General features: G+C 42.1%; 3 protein-coding genes across 3 annotated transcripts; all 3 read right to left on the bottom strand.

The window, feature by feature from the left end:
• Positions 1–238: 238 nt before the first annotated feature.
• On the bottom strand, positions 239–6,008 carry LOC127752964 (subtilisin-like protease SBT2.3). Its single transcript, XM_052278419.1, has 10 exons — positions 5,410–6,008; positions 4,820–4,973; positions 3,972–4,369; positions 3,559–3,654; positions 3,408–3,480; positions 2,994–3,276; positions 2,574–2,905; positions 2,219–2,489; positions 1,348–1,629; positions 239–1,025 (listed from the first exon to the last, which is right to left on the bottom strand). The coding sequence occupies exons 1-10, from the start codon at positions 5,655–5,657 to the stop codon at positions 613–615; spliced, it is 2,550 nt and encodes an 849-aa protein (XP_052134379.1). The 5' UTR covers positions 5,658–6,008; the 3' UTR covers positions 239–612.
• Positions 6,009–12,324: 6,316 nt separating this feature from the next.
• LOC127763862 (lipoyl synthase 1, chloroplastic) lies at positions 12,325–15,956 on the bottom strand. The gene is made up of 7 exons (XM_052288663.1): positions 15,582–15,956; positions 15,304–15,485; positions 15,000–15,090; positions 14,755–14,912; positions 13,587–13,758; positions 13,395–13,505; positions 12,325–13,125 (listed from the first exon to the last, which is right to left on the bottom strand). The coding sequence occupies exons 1-7, from the start codon at positions 15,894–15,896 to the stop codon at positions 13,042–13,044; spliced, it is 1,113 nt and encodes a 370-aa protein (XP_052144623.1). The 5' UTR covers positions 15,897–15,956; the 3' UTR covers positions 12,325–13,041.
• A 607-nt stretch (positions 15,957–16,563) lies between these two features.
• On the bottom strand, positions 16,564–22,986 carry LOC127774684 (protein PAT1 homolog 1-like). Its single transcript, XM_052300971.1, has 5 exons — positions 22,711–22,986; positions 22,156–22,310; positions 20,797–20,853; positions 19,906–19,975; positions 16,564–19,373 (listed from the first exon to the last, which is right to left on the bottom strand). Exons 1-5 carry the CDS (start codon positions 22,772–22,774, stop codon positions 17,290–17,292), a joined length of 2,430 nt encoding a protein of 809 aa, XP_052156931.1. The 5' UTR covers positions 22,775–22,986; the 3' UTR covers positions 16,564–17,289.
• Positions 22,987–24,165: the final 1,179 nt, after the last annotated feature.

The following is a 24,165-nucleotide window of genomic DNA, read 5'->3' as shown; positions in this document are numbered from 1 at the left end:
TTTGACCACTCGTCTTATTCAAAAAAAATTTGGATTTTTTTTTTGACTTACTTTGTTATCCAAAATACTTTAAGCACAACTTTTCGTTTTTTATATTTGCACAAATTTTTTGAATAAGACGAGTGGTCAAATAGTACAAGTAAAAACTCAAAATCCCTTATATTATGGGACGGGGGGAGTATGTGACATTTAACTTTTTTTTTTGATAATTAAGGATTTGTGTTTATGATACGTGGGCTCTCATATACCTATAATATGTGAGTCTAGGGGCAAATCATTTATCACCAGTGGTATGAGTGGCAAAAAGAAGTTAATTATTCTCATATGCAAAGTGCATTCTTCTACTTAACATGGTGACAAGAAAATTGAGAAAAAGCATGATTTCTCATTCGTGAAAGGACGGAGTCCGGTACACCATTCTCTTTACAGTTACAGATATTAGCCACTCACTCATCTTGATCTTACTTACACCGACATGCATCAAAATGTACATCAAGATCAACAAAAAAATCTCCGGTCAGGTTAAGCCCCAGGCAGTCAAAGTTACCCCCGCTGCATACGCCGGATCAGGCAGATCCTTTGCCATATTACAGCGTTCTTCCATCAGTCAAATCATGAACCGTGCACAACCTTGGAGATAACTGAGAACGGGATCATCACCCGGTGGCCCTTGTCGCCGTAGAAGCCGACGCTGCCGAAGCTCGCGGAGGTGCCGTTCATGGTGGCGTTGACGACGAAGGTCACCTGCTGCCTCTGCCCGCTGGGGATGAAGAACTGGGCCGGCGACGCGGAGACGGCGACCCCGTAAGGGGCGCTGTAACTGACCGTGTAGCGCTCGTCGCTCGCCACGTTGGTTACAGTTCTTGTTATCGTTCTTGACTGGTTGAGCACTGCAATGGTGATGGAGGGGAGGTTCAGATCAGCCCCTGTCATGGCGGAGGAGCTGCAGCTGTTGCCGGTGTAATTCATCACTACTGGAGCAGAGCCGTTTATGCCACATAGAAAGGAGAAGAAATCGTCGTAACCTGTAAAGTCATGCCGCTGTCAGGATTGAATAATTACTAAACTACACTGAGAATTTCAGTCTGACTTTATAGTGAGAAAAAATGTTGCATTGCATGTATGACATTCAAGCTATATTGCTGTTGCTACTTGCTAGTTTGTATTCATACTATCAGGTACTCCCTCCGTTCCAGATAGAAGCATCAGATACATTTTGAAAAATGCATAGAAAAAATGCTTATATTTTGGAACGGAGTTTGTATAACATAGGCCCCAGTGAACTCTACCAAAGGTAGAGGTACTGATAATAGTAAAATAAACAGAAGAAATGGCAGTTGAACTTACTGGAATCAAATATGAGCCCAGGATCCAAAGCAGCAGTAGCATTGACAAATCCATTTCCCATGTCAAAAGGTGTAGCTGGAGATTGAGTTGAATTTGGATTGCCGTATGTTCTCTGTGCCATGATTGGATTCCCCTCCCTGTCACTGAGACTTGTAGTAGTCGATAATGCAGAACCTATAGCTGCAGGGCTAAAATAAGGGAACTTCTGCTTGACTAGAGCAGCAAGCCCAGCAACGTGTGGTGCAGCCATACTTGTACCGGAAATTATTGCAAAACTTTCACCTAGACAGTAAGTCAAAAACAACATAATTATTCAATTAATCTATGTAAGAAAAAAATTATTATATAAGCAAATTTATTAATAGAAGATGTTATAGGTTGGATTCTAATGCTAAACGAACATCTTATTAAGGGCTTCCACAATAACTAGAACAGTTTTTATACAACCTTTTCTGTAAAGCATTATGTCTAGAGCATGACCTAAACTTAGGTGTTAAAATGCACAATTAAAGAGTGAAATCATGTAGCGCTTTCTGTGATTACTTCTACATAAAATTTTGCTCTATCACTCTATCAGCGAGGTAAAGGGAATGGACTAACAAAAATGCAGAACAACTGTTGGCACAAATCAATGCCAACCGTAATCTACAAATGATTCATGGTACTATTGAAGGGGAAAAAATTAGGCTGAATCTTCAATTCAGACATAAGCTCTCTCATTAACAGGTATTTTAGCACCTAATAGAACTGATAAAAAAACAGAAAATGCATGCCACTGTTTTGTTTTATTGCTATTTTATATGCCTGATGATTCAAAGAATAAAACTTATGTTCTAAACAAGATTAGAAAGTAGGTAAATTGTCAAGTTACCAGCAAATTCAGCAGAGTCCAATCCAAGAGAACTCCAAGCACCCCAAATGGAACTGCCAGGTGCTATCAGATTTGGCTTCAGGATATCAGCATTGGCCAGTGAGTTGTCCTCAGGATCAGGACCCCTGGCAGAATAAAACATTACTTTTGGGGCAGAAATACCATAATTTGGATTTTGGCCTCCTAGTATTTTTGCAATTGCACCAAAGCTGACGATTTTGTTTGAGGTCTCATCTCTCACAAGGGACTCATTGTAATAATTTAGAAATACCTGAGAATGTTGCATCACATTTGTTAATTTTCTTCATATCAGCAAGGATGAGTAATAACAAGACTCTTGCTTTGGCTGTCATACCTTAGAGTCATCAGATGATGGTATTATAAGTCCAGGCATATCCATTGGAGTTGGATTCAGCTGGAATCCAATGACAAATGGATCCAGATAGAATATAACTCCTGCAGCACTGACATTCTTTGCAGTATCTAAAGCTTGCTTCACAGACGACAGGCCAAGTACAAATCGTATGGAATAGCTGCAGACCAGTATCTTTCCCCTTATCAGATCTTCATCAAGGTGGCTTGAATCTTGGCACTCCCCTAGGGACATTTCAGTAGGACTGGCTACATTGTTTTTCAGTGCATGAGGTGCAGCAACTAGAGTGAACATGGAATCACCATCTGTTCCAGCTGTATTTGTGGAGTAACACAAAGTTAGAATCAAACAACACCAGCCATGTGCAGTTGCGCACAATGGAAAATACTACTAGGAACTTACGAGCAAGGCCAACTCCTGTAATGGTCAGATTGTTGCCAAGTACAACATAGTTGTTGTATTCCCTGTCATGGGCAGATGCTCCTACAGTAAAAATCCATGGACTGTATGATGACATGCTCTTGGGGGAAGGACCTGTATTTCCTGCAGCTTGCACGACAAATATGCCAGCTTTTACAGCTGAAAGAAGAGCCATGTCAATTGGATTAAAGAAGGTGGCTAGTCCAGGAGGCCTTCTATTTGGGGTAATGGATAAGCTGATTATATCAACATTATCTTCAGCTGCCTGCAATATGATGAATGACTTGTCATCAATAAAATGTCACAATGTGCCCATATGCATTGTAGCATTCTAAAATGTGGTATTAATTTGTGCTAAATCAAAAGAAGATAGTTAGCTTGCAGGTAAACCATTACCTGATCTATTGCAGCTACTACATCAGCAGCAAACCCTCCAAAGCTTTTGTACAGAGCTTTATAGACAGCAATGCTGGAAATTAATTTGTCATTAACATTTGGGAATAAAGTGGATCTTATATGTCTCCGCAGAAAAAGGTAATGGACTTACTGTGCACGAGGAGCCATTCCACTTGCATTCCCAAAATGATGCCCAGCCACAACAACAGGAATTCCATGATTACCAGCTGCTATGGATGCTGTATGGCTGTACGATGTACAAAAAAAATATATCAGAAAACAGATATGCTGACAAAAAAAAAGAGCCACAATGACATATGGAGTGAAAAATGTAAATGAAATATCTATGAATAATTTAGGCAGAAGCTGCAGAACTGGATAGTCAAACAAGAAAAATAAGAAAACTCTACTGTAGCACTATGAATTCTCAAGAATGCTACTATTTTACTTAAAATTTGCAAGCGTGATTGGACAATGTAACAAAACCAGTAGTAGATTGGTAATGGCTTCGTATTCTTGTTCCTTCAAATAATTTTAAAGGGTGAATCAGCAGATAGTACTTACGTCCCATGACCATCACTATCAGAAGGTGAAGCATGATCTTGAGAGGCATTGAACACTCCCCTGGTTATTGCAGAGGCTGCAAAATGCCTAGCTCCCACAAGTTTTCTGTTGCAGGATCCAGATGGAAAATCATTTGTAACCTCGCAAATGCCAGAGTAATGAGCAGGAACAGGATAACTGTCAGTTATCAAGTCGTCTGCGAAGCTGGGATGAGTTGGATCGATTCCTGTGTCGATGAGGCCAACAACAACACCCTGACCAGCACATTGTGGGCCACCCTCTTGAACCCATGCTCCTTGTGGCAAACCAAGGAATTCAGGGGTATGAGTTGTTGCCGTCCTAACTGAGAAGTCCAACATTACATTTGCCACTTCTTTCGTCATAGATAGCCTCTCTGCCTTTTAAATTTTAATGCAAGGAAAACCAGTTAAAACCTTATTGTCAATCCAAATAGCTTCGATATTTTTTAGTGCTATAAAAATCAGTTGAGATTTAGAGAAGTGACCAAATCTAAACAATCATGCAATAAACCTGACAGGTTCTTGAGAACGATGATAAAACAACCAAGGGTATACAAGGTACAACATTTTAACATGCTAAAACATAGCAAATTTTAGAGAGAGATAGCAGTAGAAGCAAAATCATAAGTGTTCAGTGTATGTAACCTAGCAGATATCAACACGCCATAATTCATATTGCCATGGACTTTTCTTTCGAGAACATTGATGCAGCATCTAATAGTCTGAAGATTTCAGAACTTCTTTTTGAAATGCAACTTAAAAAAACTTGTAATGTGACGTTACAGAACAAAGGTGCAAAAGTGGTGGAATCAAAGAAAAAAATGATACCTGCTGAGGAGTGATGACAACAGCAAAACCATTAATCAGATAGCGGTAGCTGTAGAGCTTTATATAGCGCTCTCCTCTCAGTGTTCTCTTCAAGAGTGAATTTTGAAGACGAACTAAGTACAAGCCATAATTCATAGGTTGGGCTGGACCATGCCTGCATTACAACACTGGTGAGCAAAAAAACGAAAACTTAATTTGTGACAAGCAAGGGAAAATACTTGCTAAAAACTTGTCAGATAAACAGTAAAGTACAGAATCATCAATAGCACGCTAGCAGCACAGCCGCACACACATTGTTCATGTTGGTATTAAATTCCATATCTTTTGTGTGTTAAAAAAACCAAACATTTCTACTGCAATAGTGGGTTAGCCTTCCCAATATTAGCAGCAACTACACCAATGAACCGAGCTGTCGGCAGATAATGACGTAGCATCTCTAACATTTCACTATAGACCAATCAAAATCACCCAAAAACTCCTCCCCCAAAAGGAGAGATTCTCACCCAAACTGAATCGTACATACATATTTCGCATAAACTGTAAAGATAGAGCAAAACCAAATCATAGAGGAGTAATAAACCATCAAAAACCTTGGCTTCATGAGGATGCTAGTGGACGGGGTGTCCCCCCCGCCGCCGCCGCCGCCGCCGGCGACTCTGCTGCTCCCAAACCTCTCCAGGTCGAGGCGCTTGTGGAACACCGGCGCCTGCTTCATGGTCACAATGTACACCGCCGTGCCCTCCTCGAACGCGCCGGCGGCGCCCACCAGCGCCGCCCCAAGAACCGCCACGGACAGCCATGCAACCGCCCACTGCTCCCTCCGCCACGCCCAACCCATCGCCTCAAAGAGAGCTCTTCACCGGTCAGCTCCCAAAGCGCCGCAAGAATCGCCAAGAAACACTAGCTGCGGCAAGAATCCATTCGGGGAGCAAAAAGGGCCTCGCTCGACGAGACGATCTCTTCCGAGCGAGGTGGAGCTGATGAAGCTAGTAGCACTACTACTACGGCCTACGGGGCTTGCTCCAGGCTCATTAATGGCGATGTGGAAGTGGCCGCCGCCCCCGCCGTGCCGTGTGCGCTTTAAGCCGCGGCGAGAGTGAGAGAGAGCGAGTGGGTTGCACTGAGGCTGAGCTGCGGCACAAAGACGAGCAGCGAGCACACCCGATAAAGAGCGAGGCAGAAAGCCAGAAAAGCGCACTCCTCCGGTCCTCCCCTTTTATGCCTACTTTGATTTGATTTTAAAACTTCGGTTCGTGTCAAAAATAAACATGTAATACGAAATTACGATCCATCGTCATAGTATTTTATATTAGATTTGTTTATTAGCAGAGATGGAAGCAACTGCTAAATTCTAATTTGTTTTTTTATCATGTAGTACTACTTATGTTTTGTATTATAAGTCGTTTTGATTTTTTTAAAATTATTTTTTTAAGTTTGATCAAGTTTATAAATAACACAAAACAAAGAAACTATTAAAGTATATGTAATGTTAGATGTAATAGAATTAATTTAATGTTATAAATGTTGTTATATTTTTTTTCATAAAATCAAACTGCTAAAGAGGTTTGTTTTAGAAAAAGAACAACTTATAATATAAATGAAGGAAGTAATAATTATTAGTTATTCTAAAAGTCTAAATAATAATCTATACTGTTTGAAAATGCTAAAAACTTTAAGTGAAACTTATGGAGTCCAAACATGAATTGACACAGCTGCTGCGTCTCTCCTCTCAGCTAAAGAGCAAAACACACAGCTCAGCGTTGCAGAGAGAGTGAGGCAGACGAGGCGAGGCCTCGGTTTTCCACTACCTCGTGAACTGTGTGGTACTCCGGCCTTCTCTTGGAAGAAGCCATTTTACAGTCCATTTTTACTGCCAGAGTACGATGAAGAAAGGTGGTGGAAAAGATCGCTCCTTCCTGTGGTAAAACGGAGATTGATCGAATCGCTGCTTGCGGCACATGACACCAGAGTTCACAGTGCAGTGCTATGCTAATATCCCGATGTTTCAGACAACAGAAATTGCCGGTGTACTGCTTCTGTGTACCTCGCGTTGCAAGATCAGTAGTGGAGTACTACTGTCAACAACAACTGCTGCTACTGCTCCTTTTTGGACTAAGGGTTGTGTCTAGTTCACGCTAAAATTAGAAATTTGGTTAAAATTGGAACGATGTGATGGAAAAATTGAAAGTTTGTGTGTGTAGAAAAGTTTCAATGTGATGGAAAAATTGAAAGTTCGAAGAAAAACTTTGAAACTAAACACGGCCTAATAATACTTACTCGTATCATTTTGAACAAGGTTATTATCAAACTCTAAATGTCTTACTATATAAATAACTTTTGAAATATGTCTTATAAATATGGTGACCATATGAGATTTTAAAAAGTGCTTGATAAAATCATATACTTATTGATATTTCTATATGTATTGTAATAAAAAATAGTGATCAAAATTGGCTTTGAAGATCATGTTTCTATCCAAAATATTAAGTAATATTATCAGGTTGGAGGGAGTAGTACTAATTCAGTATATGATCATGAAGTCCGTGACCATTGTTTTACTCATGCACCTGGTCAGAACGGGCGTGCTGTAACGGAATTGTATGTGCAAGCGTTGCATTTGCACTGTTGCAGCTAGAGTGAACAGGCTGTAGAACAGTGCTAGGCGCTATGGATTTTTCTCTTCCGTTTTTATTGATTTGTACTGCTGTACTGCTATGTCACAAACGGAAAAAAAATCCATACCCCATGATTTCAATGGATTATTAAATGGGTTGGCCCAGAGCGACGCATCATCCGTGCACATCATCCAACGGTCAATTCTCTGGGCTCATTAGAATTTTCTAACAGTTTTTTAATCGCTCTGGAGTACTGATCTTAACGTAATGCTGCATTGTCTACCCGAAAAAACTGTTTTCCAGATTCTAACTGCAGGTTTTTCAGAATCTTGTCTTTCCACTATGTGAAACACTGTTCTTACCATTCAAGCTCTTATTAACATGTTCTATTAGTCTAGTGCTACTCAATTATCAGCAGCTGAGGTGGAAAGCTAACTGACCTTAATATGCTCTTATTAACATGTACTCCTACCTACTAATCTAATATTGTCTCTGTTATAAAAACTGGCACCGACCTTAATAAGCTGAATAGAAAAAATATCATAGAAAAGTCCAAACTGATGACGATCTCAAGACACAATATTTGTTACTAATAAGGTTTAAGCTGAAAACTGAATTACCGGAAAACTTATTACGAACACCACTTCTTGATTTAACATATTACAATGTATTTAGATATCATGACCCTTGATTGACCATATTGGCGACTCTAATTCTATTTGAACATCTAATATAACTTTAAATTTTAAACTGTAATCGTTTTTATATACATGTTTAACACAAAACTCTTAAGAGTTTCAACTGAAACATGCAAAGCCTGAATTTCCAGTTGGAATTCTCCAACCGCAAAGGATCTTGGCCACGTTCAGCGCCGGTCCCAGTTTATCTTTTATAACCCAGCACTTTGAGCTTTGAAGCCCAATACCAGGCATGTCCAATTGATAATGCTGCTCGGTGTGCACTTTGACTGCACTTTGTCGATGACCGATTATAAAAACCGTGGTGTGCTTCAGTAGTCGCCGGCAGCTCATGATTTCGTTGATCATCTATTCCAATGGTGCACATCTCCAATAATCATCACCAAAAGTTTCATGGATCCAAAGCACAAAACCGAGAGACCCTAAATTCAAGGCCGTCCCACCCCTGTTGCTAATCCACCTCTGAAAATGGGGATAAGACATAGCAAAGGCATTAGCAGAAAAAAAAAACGAAGTTTGAGCCTCCCCAAACCAAAATGACTTTGATCATGTACTACCACGAGACAATCCAAGAACCTTTGTCCATCTCTCTCTCTCTCTCTCTTTTTGTCCTAAAGAAAGAGATCTGAGGGAGAGTGTGAGGCATGTTAACATGCAACCAAAGATACTAACCGATGGCGACAGAACACAGGCCACAAGAAATTGGAGTACGTGATCACGTGATGAGTAGTAGTAGATCAATGAGCAAACTACGCAAGCACTCCTGGTCACCTGGGGCCAGCATTGCTCTCGGCTCCCAGCAACCAGTCAACCAGATTTTTTTTTTTAAAAAAAAAACTGGGAAAAGCGACTCACCAACACTGTTAGAGTAGGTGACAATGGCATTGCAGCAGCTGCTAGCTAGCTTGCTGCATCTTTACTGTGGTCCTAATTAACAACTTGAAAAGTGCAAACACTTCATTTCATGGCCTCCATTGGGAGGTAGATGATGGTAGCACTGAACTATGGTAGCCGGTAGGCGCCAAGGTCACCTTTTTTTTTTTTTTTACTGCTGTCTCCTCTGCTTTCTGCTTGCCCGGCCGGCCACCACCACTCGGCTGCAGAGAAGCGTAGTGCAGCGCTACGAGCTGGTCCATTCTCGTATCCTGACCGGCTCGATCGATCGATCGATCGAAATGTGAGGTGTTTCTGACGAAGAGGGCAGCTAGCTACTAGCTAAGCTGTGTGCAGAAGCAGACGAGGAGAAAAGGGACGGAAAGGGGTTAAAGGGGCTGGAATTATTGCGCATAGTGAGTCGGCGGGCTAAAGCTTGGCCAATCATGTCCGGCAATTGTTCATGGCATGAATTATTCGAGAGCACGTACACCGGCGGAGAAACAATGTTTACAGATCATAAACACCACTTTAATTAGTTAATTATATACTTGGTAGTTTTCAAGCCAAAGTTTATCATACAAAATGGAAAGACCATCGTAGCTGCACCAACACGAGCATGCAAACATAATAAAGCTGGCTTGCACGCTCGACATGATCGCCCCATCGGCCAAGATTCCTTCATATCCGCGGGCTACCGACTTTGCAAATTTCTGTAGTATGTAGTATAATCTGTTCCTACTTCATCATAGCACGCACTCACTCGGATGCAGATTATACACTACTGCATGCGTACTAGCAGTACGATTTTTCTAAGCCGAAGCTGCACTTCGCTGCAGGGCGAGCATTATCCGGTCAGTCCGGTTCACGCCGCGGCCGCATGCATCCAACCGCTTATAATTTGCAGGTTCGCCGCCTTGTTTTCTCCTCGGTTCCGGGCGGTGCGGTGGGGCCTCGGCGCGGCTAAAGATTCGGAATTAGGGGATGCTGCTGGTGATTCGATCACGGGAGAGAATGTCTCTCAATTCCACTTTAGTGGTGGTATCTGCTGCTAATCTAGGGCTGGTTTGGTTTGTGGTCTAAATTGACCTTACCAATTTTTATCAATGTCAAATTTTGGTAACTTTTGGCATGGCTAATTTTGATAAAGGTAAAATTGTGTTTGGATTGAAGCCAAAATAGCCTAAATTAACTGTTAAAATAGCCTATTTTCTTAGTCATGCTAAAATTTGGCTCCAAACTAAATAGACAATAAATACTATTGAAATTGCTAAATATTGGTAAGGCCAATATAGGCCACAAACCAAACCAAACGCCTAGTCTGCGTCGGCTGTAATGTAGAGGCCGTCGAACAGTGCGGGCATGTGTGGCGACAGGTGTGCGTGCCCGCGTGGGAGACGTTGCGAGAGGTAACCGTTGGATAACACTGACACGGACCGGCTAAAAGGCTTAAAAAGCAGCTAATAACAGTACAGTACTAGTCTATACCCACCAAAACGGTCCGGATTAAGACACCACCAACGGCATGTCTCCGTCGCAGTACTACAGCGGTACAACCGGTTGGCCATCGGCGAGAGTACGTACCAGTCTGCGTGCCTGTACGTGACGTGACACGGTATTCGTGCGTGCGTGAGCCAAAATCCTCGTTGCGCCGCCGCGCCGCTCGGCTGTGCTGCGCGGGCAGCCGACGGGAGCGGGAAGTGGGTGGGCGGGCGCGCGCACGCACGCTGGCAAATCTTGGCCTTTTTTTACGTCCTCGGCTCACGCGCATCCCCACGCGACGCCGGGCTGCAGCTTTCCAGGAGACGCGGCCGGCGGGGTTTCCGCCGGCTATGGGGGTTAGGTATGCGGTACACTCTCGCGGACTCGCCTGTCACTCGATTATCACGGGCCGGTTTGGCTGAATTCTCCGTGGACGGTGGACAAATGGATCTCACACCCTGCAGCGCAGTGGTCCGTCCGTCCGTCCTCTTTGCTGCGCTGGCGAAGTGGCAAGTCAGTGAAGTCGCAAGTGAGAAGGGAAGGTAGGTCAATAGTAGGTGGTGGCTTCAGATGTTCTCTGGGCCTCTCACCTCTGGCTGGAAAAGAGCAACGTTTTAATGCCAATGTCACGAGCTTTTTACTGATGTGATATATCGGTTTTAGATGGAGATCCTCGCTGTCATTGGACCGGTTGGGTGGGCTGGCGTACCATACGGCCATACCAGACAGGAGTGAAACGAAGACGACAAGATGTGAATCGTTCACGGCTTCAAGCGTGAATCATAGGGAACCTGTACACGAAGATGCTGAAGCAGTGTGAAGATTTTTACTAGTAACACTGTATATATATGAGGGGATATGAAAGGAAAGGAAGCAGCAACAACTTTTGGCGTCGTTCACCGTACGGTCGTGTAGTGGCCGGCCACGTTGTAAATCGCACTCTCGTACGATTGACTAACTAGCCGCCTCTTGTCAGCTGTGACTTTATTTAGCCCAGTTGAGATACACAATCTCTCTCTCTCTCTCTCTCTCTCTCTCACACACACACACACACTTGCAATGTCAATGCATTCATTGGCAAGATGGCAAGATGGGATTCATCGTTCATGAGAACTTCATGTCCTGCACAGGTCATTTCATTAACCACTTTGTACTACTCGAGTTTTAGCCTTTTATGCACACTGGCGACTGGTCCAGCTATAGGGTACAATAGCATACTATTAGCCAGTTATATAAACATATTTTAATAAGATAAGAGATGAGAGAGAGAAGTAGCGGGCTACAAATTTATAGCTAGCTACAGCACGGACTCCAAGTCACAGTGTGTATAACAGATGAGACCATATATTAATAGCATAATAAGTAACTATTGTATAAATTAATTATATTGACTATAAATGAATTGGAGCTAGTAGTGGGCTATACTATTAAACTTCTCTAAGCCCACAAACGCATGACCCTGGCAGTCCGCACATTGCTAACCAACAATTACAGTGTTACACTTTTGTTCCCCACTTCTGTAGCTGTTTGCTGGAATGAAGTGTAGTGCCGTTACTGCAGTAAGCCAGTAATTGCACTATGTGGAAATGTGGGATGAATGGATAATACATATACCAACTTACCAAGAACAGGGTTTTCCCGGTTATAATATTTCAGGATTGTAATCTTTTTTTTTCCCACAGCTATATTAATATGAAACTTCTCAATGGTATAAGTCGTTTAAAAAAATGTAGGGCCATGTTTGGCAAATGGGATAGGGAAATGATTTCCCACCCACCATAAGACATCTTTAAATCCTAACCATTCATTTTCCCCCTTCCATTTAATCCTAACCATTCATTCATTTCCCAATCTCAATCCCACCCCTCATTTCCCATTATCAAAATACACCCTATGTCCGAACGACACCGAGGCAAAACGGAAGAATATATTTTTCTTCTTATTCGCACGCTTGTCGCATGCCGTGCAGTGAGTAGTGACTATCACGGTTCCTGTGCTCGCATGCTTCAGAACCCAGGTGCTTTGTAGCCTATAGCCGGCAATGCGAAATGCAAAGATGATTTCATGTTCTCTACCACCTTGGGTTCTTACTTCTTGGCGAGCTTATCATGAGATGCGTACTGTCTGCTTGTCATGAATCAAAATCATCCTAGCTATGGATATGGGAATAAAGTACTTGCATCTTTTGTTTCCTCCAGCCTTTTTCCTTTGTTTTTCTGCTCTCTTTTACTTTTGCCAAATGATGAATAAAGCATCGCGTAATCAACGATAAGGGGATATATAGCTTCATTCTGACACCTATTCTTACAATTGCTTCCGTGTATGGCATCAAAAGAAATGATACAACAATGAAAATTGCCCTCTCAAGTTCTCTATTCAAGAGGGTAACTACAGCAAAAATCGAAAGTGTATATCAGTGTATGCATATCCAAAAGAAAAAGGCAGGGATCGACTTTCTGAAGAATAGAATGATTATGTTGCCCTCCTTTTTGTTCTGCTGCTACAAATATAGGCACAGAAAGAATCCGATGGTCTTTGTACGAAGGTTACTTGCCTAAGATGAAGCAGGTAGCTTAGGTTTGTTATTCCTGACCAAATTTTGGACAAAGAGCTCTCCTGCACGATATGAAGACCGAACCTGAAAAAAAAAATCACAAAATAGAGAATAAGCTCATGTAAGACACTGACTTGGTTATCCAACATTCCTACATATTAGTCGATTACAGAATCGTACAACAAATAATAATAGCACTGGTAGCTGTGTTCTTCACTAAATTTCCAGAACTTTACTCATGCATCATACTGATATTTGTCAGAGCAAATTATACAGTACTACAATTTCCTATTTGTATTTACAATTTTAAGGGTGACAACTGAAGAGTCCCACTAATTAGATGTAGCACTTACCAGGGGTCCACTAGCAACATAGCGGAAACCCACCGATTCTCCATACTCCTTCCAAAATTGGAACTTCTCAGGAGTTACATACTCCCTTACTGTCAAATGTCTTTCAGTGGGCTGTAAGATCAAGCAGATGGTTTGCATCAAAGACTGACCAGTTATTCTTGACTAATGATAAAGTGTGGGTACTGGGCTAACCTGCAAATACTGGCCCAGTGTCAAGATATCAACACCAATGGCCCTTAAGTCAATCATGGCTTGTTTCACCTCCTCGTCAGTCTCTCCAAGACCAAGCATGATAGAGGACTTAGTTATCATACCCTCTTTGCAACTTTTTGCATGCTTCAGAACAGCTAAGCTCTGATCATATCTGTAAGAATGAGGTAAGAAAAATTCTTACAATGCCAGAGGATATGAGGAAAAGAACTGTGCATAGTACAAGTTATTAACTGCACATTGCCACGAGATACTAGAAATATAGTGTATGCGCAAAATCGAGGATAAACCGGATAAACTATATCCTACCACTATACTTCCTTCGAACAGATTCTAAGGGAAAGGTAGTTGATCAGGCAAAATAAATCATCTCCCAAGATTATGATGCGAGAAACGTTCAGAAATAAATAAGAGTACCGCAACTCACCAATCAAACAGATTGCAAAGCTTTGATATTTGCAAAACTATTGTTATGTCTCATACAATAAATACAGCAAGGAATATGCAGGTCATCAGATAGAAAATATCTATGGCTGTTTTTATTTTGCAATGTTACAGTCTACAATATAGTTTACACTTCAGAGACAACAATTTGCAACCTATATATAAGCACTATTACACTGTAAAGTATGCATAGCTCAATAATAATTAGATTCATTTTTACTCGGGGCGAATTTAAGATGAATCACTTAAACTAAGACACACCAATAGCCTGAGAATGATCATATAGTCAAGCTGTAAAATTGATGCCAGGGACAGAATACTCGAACGCAGTGTTAATTTGTCTTTTTAGGTCAGTTTAAGACATGACTGGGCACATCAGTCTTGTAAAAAACAATAACCTGAATAGAATGGTACTCCATTGAATAGAGTAAACCACATGGAATTAGTTTTAACTTTTAACAGAAAAGCGCATGCAACATGTGCATGTGGATATTATTCAAAGTTTGGATTATGTAGATTTCATGTACCTGTAGTGTAAATGAAAATCTGGAACTAGGTACAGTTTAGATGTTCCTTTCCAGTAGGAAGTAATTTCATTAGGGTAATGCCTTGGGTGAATTGGTTATTGATTCTCTAAATTATAAATGTACAAATAGTCCTAAGCAGGATATAATAGTGTGCCAGTAAAATCAGTGAATCACATTACCCTGCTCGAGGATCCCTAACAATTCTTTGCAGGCTCCTCACAGTCTCGATGTTGTGCGCAAATACATCCAGACCAGAGTTGGCCAAAGCTGAAACAGCCTCCAGGTCACCTCGAAAATCTGAGGTCAAGCACTCCACCAGTATCCCAGGTTTGAGCTCCTGAATAGGAAATTCAGAAAACTTCAGCATGAAACTTCTACAAATAAATGCCCAACTTCTGTCAACACAAGGCATAAGGTAGTAAACCTTTAAAGCTCTCACTGTCTGCGCAAAATGGCTGCTACCACCATCAGGCAAGTCATCTCTGTCAACACTGGTCAGTACAACATAGTCCACTCTGAAAAGAGCAACATTTGTCAGACAATCTGTACTAATTTTGCCACACAAACAAGTGCATGTGCATTGATTTTCTTTACTTCCAGACTTAACAAAATGCACTGTTATCTCTGTTCCTTCCTACAACTATCATTCCATCGATCAGTAACTCAGACAATTCGGAAGGCATAAATGGCTAATCTGGAGATGGAGCGAACAGGCAAAGTTACCATACCCCCAGCTTGCAACTGCCAAGGCCGTGTTCAGAGGCTCCAGGGGATCCGGTGGTGGAGGCTTGTTGCTAGTCTTCACGGCACAGAAACGGCAGCCGCGCGTACAGGTATCACCGAGCACCATGATGGTCGCCGTGGCGATGCCGTCGCCTTCCCCGCCCGCCCCTCCCCCACCGTTCCAGCACTGCGCCCCAGGAGCAAAGGATTTAGCTGTTCTCGCAGAAATTGCTCGCGAGGATCACCTTGCTCTAGTCCCATACGATACGACTGAATCGCGTACCTCGCCGATGTTGGGGCACTGGGCCTCGACGCAGACGGTGTTGAGCTTGAGCTCGCCGATCGACTCCCGCAGCCGCGCGTACTTCTCCCCTTGCGCCGCACGCTGCCGCAGCCACGCCGGCTTCTTCACCTCCGGGTCCCTCCCGGTGTACGGCCCCGCCGCCCTACGCGCCGCCGGCGCCGGAGCCGGCGGCGCAGCCTCCGCGCGGCACCGGGCCACGGAGACCGAGCCGGGCCGGCTCCGGCAGACAGGGTTCCCGCAGGCCGGCCGGATCGGGGGCCGCGGCAACGGCCGCGCGAGCGAGCTCTGCATCATGGCCGACGAATCCGGCGCCGCCGCTCGCACCCGCGCGGAGTCGTGTAGCCGTGGCGCCCGCCGCCGTCGTCGTGCGGGGCGATGGGTTCGAAGCGAGACTTAAAGATTTTGTTTCTGCCTATTTTACCCCTCTGCTCTGGCCGCAAATCCACTGGATGGTTGGATGGGTTAGGGGTAAAATAGGAATTATAGAATTAGCCGGCGATGATACCAAGGGTGCGGCTCAACCAGTTTGACACCCGCTGCCAGTTGTTTGCTACCAGAGTTTTGATTTGTTGTCATATTGATATTGAAACGTCAAAATAGGCAGGAATTTCACATAAATTAGTTTAGTTCTTGTAAAATTCCTCCATTTCAAGGCCTAACAATTGCTGAAGATTTCATACTGAAAATTCCTCCTTTCCAAAAGAGGCCCTCACAGATGTTGGAATTTCATACTGAGATAGTGTACATCAAACCGTTACTTGAGGCTAGCTGTAACCAATAGCAGCAAGTACAAGACCAGCATATTGACACCATCAAAAAGACAAAAGCATTCAAATGCTCCAGTTTATATGGCTGTAATAACTACTACACAAATTTACAAATAAAGGCATGCAGCCTCAATCCTGGCAGGAAGTATATAGTGCAACCGGAGTTCCCTTTAAACAAAATGCAGGCAGAGTAATGAACAAACCAAACATTTATGTTCGCACAAGGCTAAAAGCCGAAATCTTGTGCCAACCTGAACAAGTGAAGAAATGAAATGACAACAAACTGTAACGATTTACAATTAAGAGATATACCCCCAGTTTCCAGTACCCCACCATATAGTGTCAGTAGGCACCTGGAAATACAGGCATCTCCATGACATTTTAAGTATCCTTCCAAGAAACCTAATAAACAGAACTTCATTATTCCAACACACTTTGGTCCTAACTAAAATAGATTAAGACCAGACTAGTGTTTACTTGACGCTAGGCACCTTCCACACCAGTAAAACGACAGACAGGAAGGCCCTAGTACCTGTACAACCACTGCTGCTAAACCCACTAATCTTGGACGTCTTCTTCGCTGGGGAATATGAATGTTAAAAACTAAATTTTGCCCCCAACGAGTTGGCTAGTTCATCACAGCATAGTGTTACAACAGTGTACGTACATATGCATATCAGGTGGGTGCTATATAAATGACCCACAGAAAGGGGAGATCGTTGGTCTACGAGATTAATCTGAAACCTAAAGTCACAATCTGAAGAAGGCTAGTTTTCCCTGAGCAAATGGAACTTTCTTCCAAGCTCACATCTTATGAAGGGCATGCATGTCTCCAGATATATATGAATTGACATCTGCAAGACAAGTGCATCGAGTCCTTTTAAGCATTTGCGATCGACCCTTTGGCATCTTCAGCTATATCAACCAGGAACAGACTCAGAGGTGATGTACCCACCATTTGCCCCAGTGGGATTAATACCGGTCACTGGCATTGTTCGCTGAGCAAAATCAAGCAGCAGCTGGCGTTGCTGATCGTTTGTATGAGGAAGGCTTGCACGTAGCAACTCAACTGGCATCTCCCTGCTGGTTGCTTTCGAGACTTCAGATCCAGTTACAGAGCATGGTGACTGCATGACAAACATCTGCTTAATACTTTCATACTTACTGAGGCAGTATTTTGTCAGGAGTCCAAAGAAAGCATCAAATGATGCCTGCCAGAGAGTTCGGTTTGACACTGTATAGCTGGCTGCAGCATGGTGGTCAGTCAGCAACTCGGTTGCTCGGTCCAGTACTGATTTAATAATAAGAGAAGCCCCATCACCAGCAGAGCTAGCAAGAGGACGCAGAGGTGGCTGCTCAGATGAACATACGACAGCAGCAAGGCAAGCACTAAGAGCACCTAGTTCCATATGGAGCACACAAGATGAAACAGTCTTTGCAAGAGCAACTGTTGTTTCTGCTGCACTAGAATCTGATGGTAAACCCCCAAACAAGTACCTCAGATGTCGAAAAATAGCCATGCATATTATACGGGTCAACTCGCTTCCAGGGGTAAGAAGTCGAAGGTACCGTGACAAAAGTTTGCGTCCTTTAGGAAGAGAAACAATCCGAAGAAAAACAAGATCATCCTTAGGGGCCAATCCAGATGAATGGCTTGATTTGCTCGGACCAAGAGGGTCAACAAGCTGAAGTGATGTAGCTAGACCTTCAAGGAGGACCTGCCGTCTTCGCCTCAGTTGGAAACTGTTATCTTGTGCCTGGCTAGACTGCAATAGACGGTCAATATCATCCACCTCAAGAAGTAGGCAGATGGCATCTTCAACAGTGACTCTAGCTGCCAGCATTGGTTCTTTCTCCAGGGGCCTCAGAGAAGACTTCTGATCATGAGAACCATCACCAGATGAAGGAAGGTCAACTTCAAGAAGAGACCGAGGCCTACGTATGGAAGAGAAAGAAACCCTCCCTAGAGCATCAACCTGAAGATATGCATGATGGTCACTGCTAGATCTGGACTTGGAAGGTAAGTCTTTCATTGATGTTGGGGCAAAATTGGCCTTTTGCCTGGAACTGGCACCCTTTTTTGCTATGCAAGCTTGATGGTAATAATCAACTACATAAGGATCACTGCTGTGACTTGCTGAATGCTGCATTCTTAAGATAGATTCGATCTCTTCAGATGACATGTACTTAGACCTGAATTTTAGTCCACCACTATCACCATTTTGACTACCAGTATCAGTCAATGGTTGAGAAAAACGTGTGCTGTGTTTTCCCCTTCCTGACCTTGACCTCTTGTCTCTCAATGAAGGAACATTGCTGATAGAATCAAACCTTCCTGTTAACTCTGGGGAGTGATGTTGGTAAAATAGGTGAGGTGGTAAATTTAGGTAATTCTGATGGGATGGCTGGACTTGAACTTGTGCCAATCTCTGCTGCTGTTGAGAAAATAGCAGTGATGACATTGGGCTATTTGGAAGTGATATTTGTTTCTGTAACATGTTCGGAAGTAGATTAAATTGATCCACAGCATACGGGTTGGCTTGGTTTGGCCAATCATTTTGTATTGGATTGCTTCCAGGAAGATTTGGAGAACCAAAGGACACGCTCCCTCCATATGGTAGTCCATGAGATAGTCCAGCCATATGATATGAAGAACTTGGAAGTGACATGCTTGGAGAACCCATTTGTAGACCAGCACCAACTGATGGAATGCTCCCATGACGTGTAAGGCCTTGAGCAGTATAAGGTGATCTAGCACCTGGAGGTGGAAAGGATGTAAATGGAGGAGATTGTGGTGCAACGATAGGTTCACTTGCGCGGTGCTGCAATGGTTGTTGAGGATATGAAGATGTTCGGCTCAATGGTTTGGCATCCCCTTGCTGCCCAAGAGAACGTGACTGTGACCACCATCTTTTACTTTCCTGAAGTTCCTCACCCTCTAATATGTCTTGATCTACCCAGTTGGGAAACTCAGCATCTTCAGCCCAATCAACAGTTAGAGAACCTGAAAAGGTCATTTGCATAGTTCAGTAACAAGTTCAGCCTTCCAGTGTTCATTTGACTTTGACTACACCATAGAGTTTCAATAGCATGGTTGCTTTTCAACAAATAAAGGTGTAATAGACACAAGATAACCTTTCTTCCAGCCGACATTGACGGCATTAAAATTTTGAAAACATGTGTAGTAATGCAGAATGGAAGCATTTCATAAATGAGATTACATAGAGCTTTCAACAATGTTGCATACAAAAGCTACACTATAGAACTCTCTTAATGAAAACAATTATAATTCATAATGTTTTCTTTTCTTTTCTACAACAGACTGTTGACATGATAAACAAATCCACAACTGTGTACAGCAAGTCAAAATTATACCAAGAATGAGTTAGAAATGAAATGCAAAATGGTTGACTTCAACATATTTTAAAAATGAACAATCATGCACAAAAGACATGCATATTGTCAATATTGTAGTCAACATCTTTAAAAACAAAACATCATTAGTCATTTTCCATCAGAACATAATGCTGACTTACTTCCTCTTGAGATGGATCTTCTGTCACCAATAACACCAGGATTCCGTGTTCCACTAATGCTTCGGTTCAACTGATGATAAAAAAATGTAAATAAATCAATGTGCAACAGCAGAACAAGCGCATAAAAGAAACAAGAACAGAAGCCAAGGTTAAAACAAAATATCATGCAATTACGGATCCATATGCAAGCAATATGTCAGGTGTAGATAAAAGTTGAGGCCTCATTACTCATTAGTGATTATCCCAATCCTCTTGGGACTAAGGGATGGGATATATAACGTATCCTTAGAAAAAGAGCAGCAGCCTAGTTGATCACTCCGAAACAATTTCAGACATTACAGATTTGGTAGTTGGTACCTACTCCTAGATCTTATATGTGCAAATGGGCCTTAGATGGGGCAAAATACTTACAGATGCAAAACAGGCTAACGCAAGAAGAAGCTACATTCAGCCTAAAGACCACTAATATGTATCATTTATCCAGTACATGCTTGGGGTAGCAGGCAGCCCAATTGTAGTGGAAATAATCAGATAGCCAGAACTACAAATGAATAAAATGGGCACTTAATGTTTAGATTATTTCAGCTTTTGGGGGGAGGGGTATAAGTTATATGCCCCACAAAGATTGCACCTTTAGGATTTGCACCTGCATGTATCGTTGACATGTGGCCTGGGGGTGCAATTTTCTGGGGAAATATAATTATTTCTCAATACAAGAATGAAGTATGGAAGAGTCAGAGTAACCACTTGGCCAACACTGGTAAGGCATAACAGGGCCTTAACATATCTAATACTTAAACGGCTACTGCAAAGTGAATCCATCCAAGCGAAGTCACTTTTTTTTTTAATAATGAAACATCAATTTATAACACTGGAGTTTGTGAAACAAACCTTTGCAAAAGTGCTCGCAAGATCATCAATTTCTGACAAGTTACTCAGATTATCAATCTGCAGAACATAGTAAATTGAATCAGAATAACTCCACAACACTAAAGACGATAGTAAATCCATAATTTATGATGAGAAGAAGAAAGGGAAAGCGCTACAAAAGTAAAATTCATGTATGGGGTGCAAGGCTGTTCAAACATGCAGACATCCCTAACTCCTTGTAGAGTCTTACCTTCCACATGATACAGTTCCAAATATTGATGGCAATTGTAATGTAATATTGGCCAATTGTAATGAAATATTAGACGATTTTTTGCCCATCACAATAAACTCCAAGTGGCTATTTAGAAATGCACATTAACTAATTAAATTCAACCCCCCTAAAGTTGTTTCATCCAACCAGCATAAGTATAAAGTTGTTATACATTACAATTGCTGAAAACTAGTTGTGTTAACCAGCACAAGCTTAGGATTACATGATATTGATAATAAAAACCACCATTTGATCCATAGAAGATCCAAATTACCTCATAACATTTCAAGCATGCTCAATAGTAAGCCCTGTCAATACGATCTATCAATAATGCAGTGAAGATTGGAGAATGCAAAAGCAACTTGAACATTCAAGAAATGGCATACAGCCAACAGTAGAAACAGTGAACTCTAGCATTCTGTATCAAAATAGGTTATATGTTTTTTGTCCCATTCTGCTATTGATCTCAAAATGCAGAGATAGTTCTCTTCTAGCTCCAGAGCAAGTGAGCGTTGGGCCAAGTAACACTAGGAAAAGTGTGCCAGAAAACTAACCAAATCAAAAAATCATACCGTGGCCACAAGCTATACAGCTATAGCCTGAAAGGCTACCAAAAAGAATTATGACTGGACTGAAACAAGCCAATAATAGGGTTGTGACAAAACAGCCAAAAAGGCTACCTTGAACATTTATCCGAAACAAAACATCATTTGTTCTTGTAATTCTCAACTTAATACATTTAGCAGCAAGATTCGTCTTCTATCCCCGTCTCATGGAATTCCACCCTTGCAATGGAACCTTTTAGCTATCAAACAACTGATAAAAACAATGACCATTCAACATGCATCAAGGTAAAGGATCTGCCTATGGTTGAGCATAAAACTTCCCGCCCTCCAACGCTAATGATGTGAACCTCAACTCCACTGATAAGACCATATAGGCCCACAAGGATTTATTCTTAATTCCTCCTAGCACTAAACGTGCTATCGGAAAAGGAGATAAAATGACGGCATCCGAACCAAGAACACAAATCAATATCAAGAGGACGATAGTTCACAACAAGCATGGCAGCTGTGGACATGATCAAATGAAGGTTCCGGGATCCGCACCTCTTCTCCAACAGAAGAGAGCCGGTACAGCCCATCTTCTGGCCCGCTGAATCCACCGCCATTGCCATCACCGCCGCCATCCTCCAAGCAACTGAGCTCGAGTCCCTCCAGTGGCTCCTTCCCGAAGAAGGCGTACTGCCCAGCATCAAAATTACCTGCATCGAGAAGCGTCAGATGGCACGGATTAATATTAATCGGCGTAAAAAAACCATAACTTCTAACCAAATTACAAGCGAGAACCGACAACAACGGCAAGAACCACACGAGACGCCAAACAGGCCAACAAAAGAACATCATTTTTTTTTTCTAGTTGAGAACTCAAAGAGCCCGAATTCGAACAATTCTCCATCGATACCCCCAAAGATTCGCATCAGAGACGCAACAGATTAACAGTAAGGCGCCGACTTCTGCACCAAATCAGACCAAAACAACAGCAACTACTGGAAACAACCAGCTCAGCGGCAAAAGCCGGAGCGGAGACCAGATCAAACAGCGCGTGAAACCCACCGGAAGGTGGGTTACCGAATTGCCAAATTCAGCCGCGAGAAGCCTCACCTGCGGCGGCGGGGGAGGAAGAAGACGCGCCGCCGCCTCCGCCACCCGACTCGACACCCCGCATCTCCGCAAGAACCCTAGCAGCAGCGGCGGCGGCGGCAGCTGTAGCAGCAAGCGGCGTCGCGCATCTAGGCGAGGGATTCGCGCGATTTCTCCACGGCTTTGGATCTGAGAGAGCTGTGTGCGAGGAGGAAAAGGAGAGGAAGGATAGCTCGGCCTCACTGCGGCTTACTACTTCTTCCCTCTTTTCTCTCTCCTGCCTTAAATAAAAATGATTTGGGATATGCAACCAGAGGAGAATTTATGAATCCCAAAAAATAAGAATAAGATTAAAGAAAAAAACTGGTCTTTTTTTTTCTCTTTCTTAAAGCAGGAGACTTGCAGTAGAAAATACTAGGGTTTCCCTTGGAAGGCACACAAATATTAATCCAGCAAGGGCAAGGTAAGAGGAGGAAGATGAGAGGAAATAGAGGGGATTAGAAGTGGTAGATGAGAGATGCTAAAGAGTTAGTGGTGTTTGGATCTAGGGACTTAATTGTCCCTTTATTTAGACACTAATTTAGAGTATTAAATATAAACTACTTACAAAACTAATTACGTAAATGAAAGCTAATTCGCGAGACAAATTTTTTAAGTCTAATTAATCCATAATTAGAGAATGTTTACTGTAGCATCACATATGCTAATTATGGATTAATTAGGCTCAATAGATTCGTCTCACGAATTAGTCCAAGATTATGAATGGGTTTTATTAATAGTCTACGTTTAATATTTATAATTAATGTCTAAACATCCGATGTGATAGTGACTTAAAAGTTTTAGTCCCATCTAAACAAGGGTCTTAAGGACGAGAGGAGAAGACTTTAGCTTGGCTTGTTTGTTACTCTACCAATATTTATTTCCTTTGTGTTTGCCTTTTTATCTCCTTTCTCTCTTTCTATGTTGCTTTTTTAGGCCTGATGATTTTAAAATTTGTTCTGGTGTTACAATTAATCCTTACCTTGTTTCTCTCTCTTCTATGATTATCTGTCACAATGATGATGGTTTAGGGTGGATTTGGCACTCAGTTAGCAATTGGTTGTGATCAATAGGGGAATTATTAACTGCCAGTGGTGGTAGGTTTCAGGTACTCTAGGAAATTTGAGAGGAGGACCATATGTATGTAATCTGTTGTAACTAAGTTTCAAATATTTACATAGATAAAACATGAAGCATCAAGCATATAAACCTCTAATACATTTAAATTTTAACACATGTAGATAGCATGTGTAAAATTCAACGATCTTTAGTATAGTCTGTTTTAGAAATAATGTATCGTATCGTTTCAATAGAATTAATAAATCTTAGGAAACTATAGCTATTGTTAAAGCTATATGTCTGCTAAAATTTTAGCATATCATTTTATTAAAAACTAAAAAAATATTTATGTGACAGGTCTAGGCTGGCCTGTCAGGT

The sequence above is a fragment of the Oryza glaberrima genome, chromosome 1, assembly GCF_000147395.1.
Source record: "Oryza glaberrima chromosome 1, OglaRS2, whole genome shotgun sequence".
Classification (NCBI taxonomy): Eukaryota; Viridiplantae; Streptophyta; class Magnoliopsida; order Poales; family Poaceae; genus Oryza; species Oryza glaberrima.
The sequence above is the reverse complement of the archived record's forward strand: the minus strand, read 5'-3'. Positions and strand labels throughout refer to the sequence as shown.

What these genes read in the sequence shown, in the direction of transcription:
- LOC127752964 (XM_052278419.1), bottom strand. Translation starts at nt 5,657, where the DNA reads ATGGGTTGGGCGTGGCGGAGGGAGCAGTGGGCGGTTGCATGGCTGTCC. An exon ending in GATAGTGATGGTCATGGGAC is followed by an intron (nt 3,655 to 3,971) that starts GTAAGTACTATC and finishes TACATCGTACAG; the next exon opens with CCATACAGCATCCATAGCAG. An exon ending in TGGGCTCATATTTGATTCCA is followed by an intron (nt 1,026 to 1,347) that starts GTAAGTTCAACT and finishes ATGACTTTACAG; the next exon opens with GTTACGACGATTTCTTCTCC.
- LOC127763862 (XM_052288663.1), bottom strand. Translation starts at nt 15,896, where the DNA reads ATGATGCAGAGCTCGCTCGCGCGGCCGTTGCCGCGGCCCCCGATCCGG. An exon ending in AGTGCCCCAACATCGGCGAG is followed by an intron (nt 15,486 to 15,581) that starts GTACGCGATTCA and finishes CCTGGGGCGCAG; the next exon opens with TGCTGGAACGGTGGGGGAGG. An exon ending in CACTGGGCCAGTATTTGCAG is followed by an intron (nt 13,506 to 13,586) that starts GTTAGCCCAGTA and finishes TTGATCTTACAG; the next exon opens with CCCACTGAAAGACATTTGAC.
- LOC127774684 (XM_052300971.1), bottom strand. Translation starts at nt 22,774, where the DNA reads ATGCGGGGTGTCGAGTCGGGTGGCGGAGGCGGCGGCGCGTCTTCTTCC. An exon ending in TTCCTCCCCCGCCGCCGCAG is followed by an intron (nt 22,311 to 22,710) that starts GTGAGGCTTCTC and finishes TTCTCGATGCAG; the next exon opens with GTAATTTTGATGCTGGGCAG. An exon ending in TCTCTTCTGTTGGAGAAGAG is followed by an intron (nt 20,854 to 22,155) that starts GTGCGGATCCCG and finishes TATGTTCTGCAG; the next exon opens with ATTGATAATCTGAGTAACTT.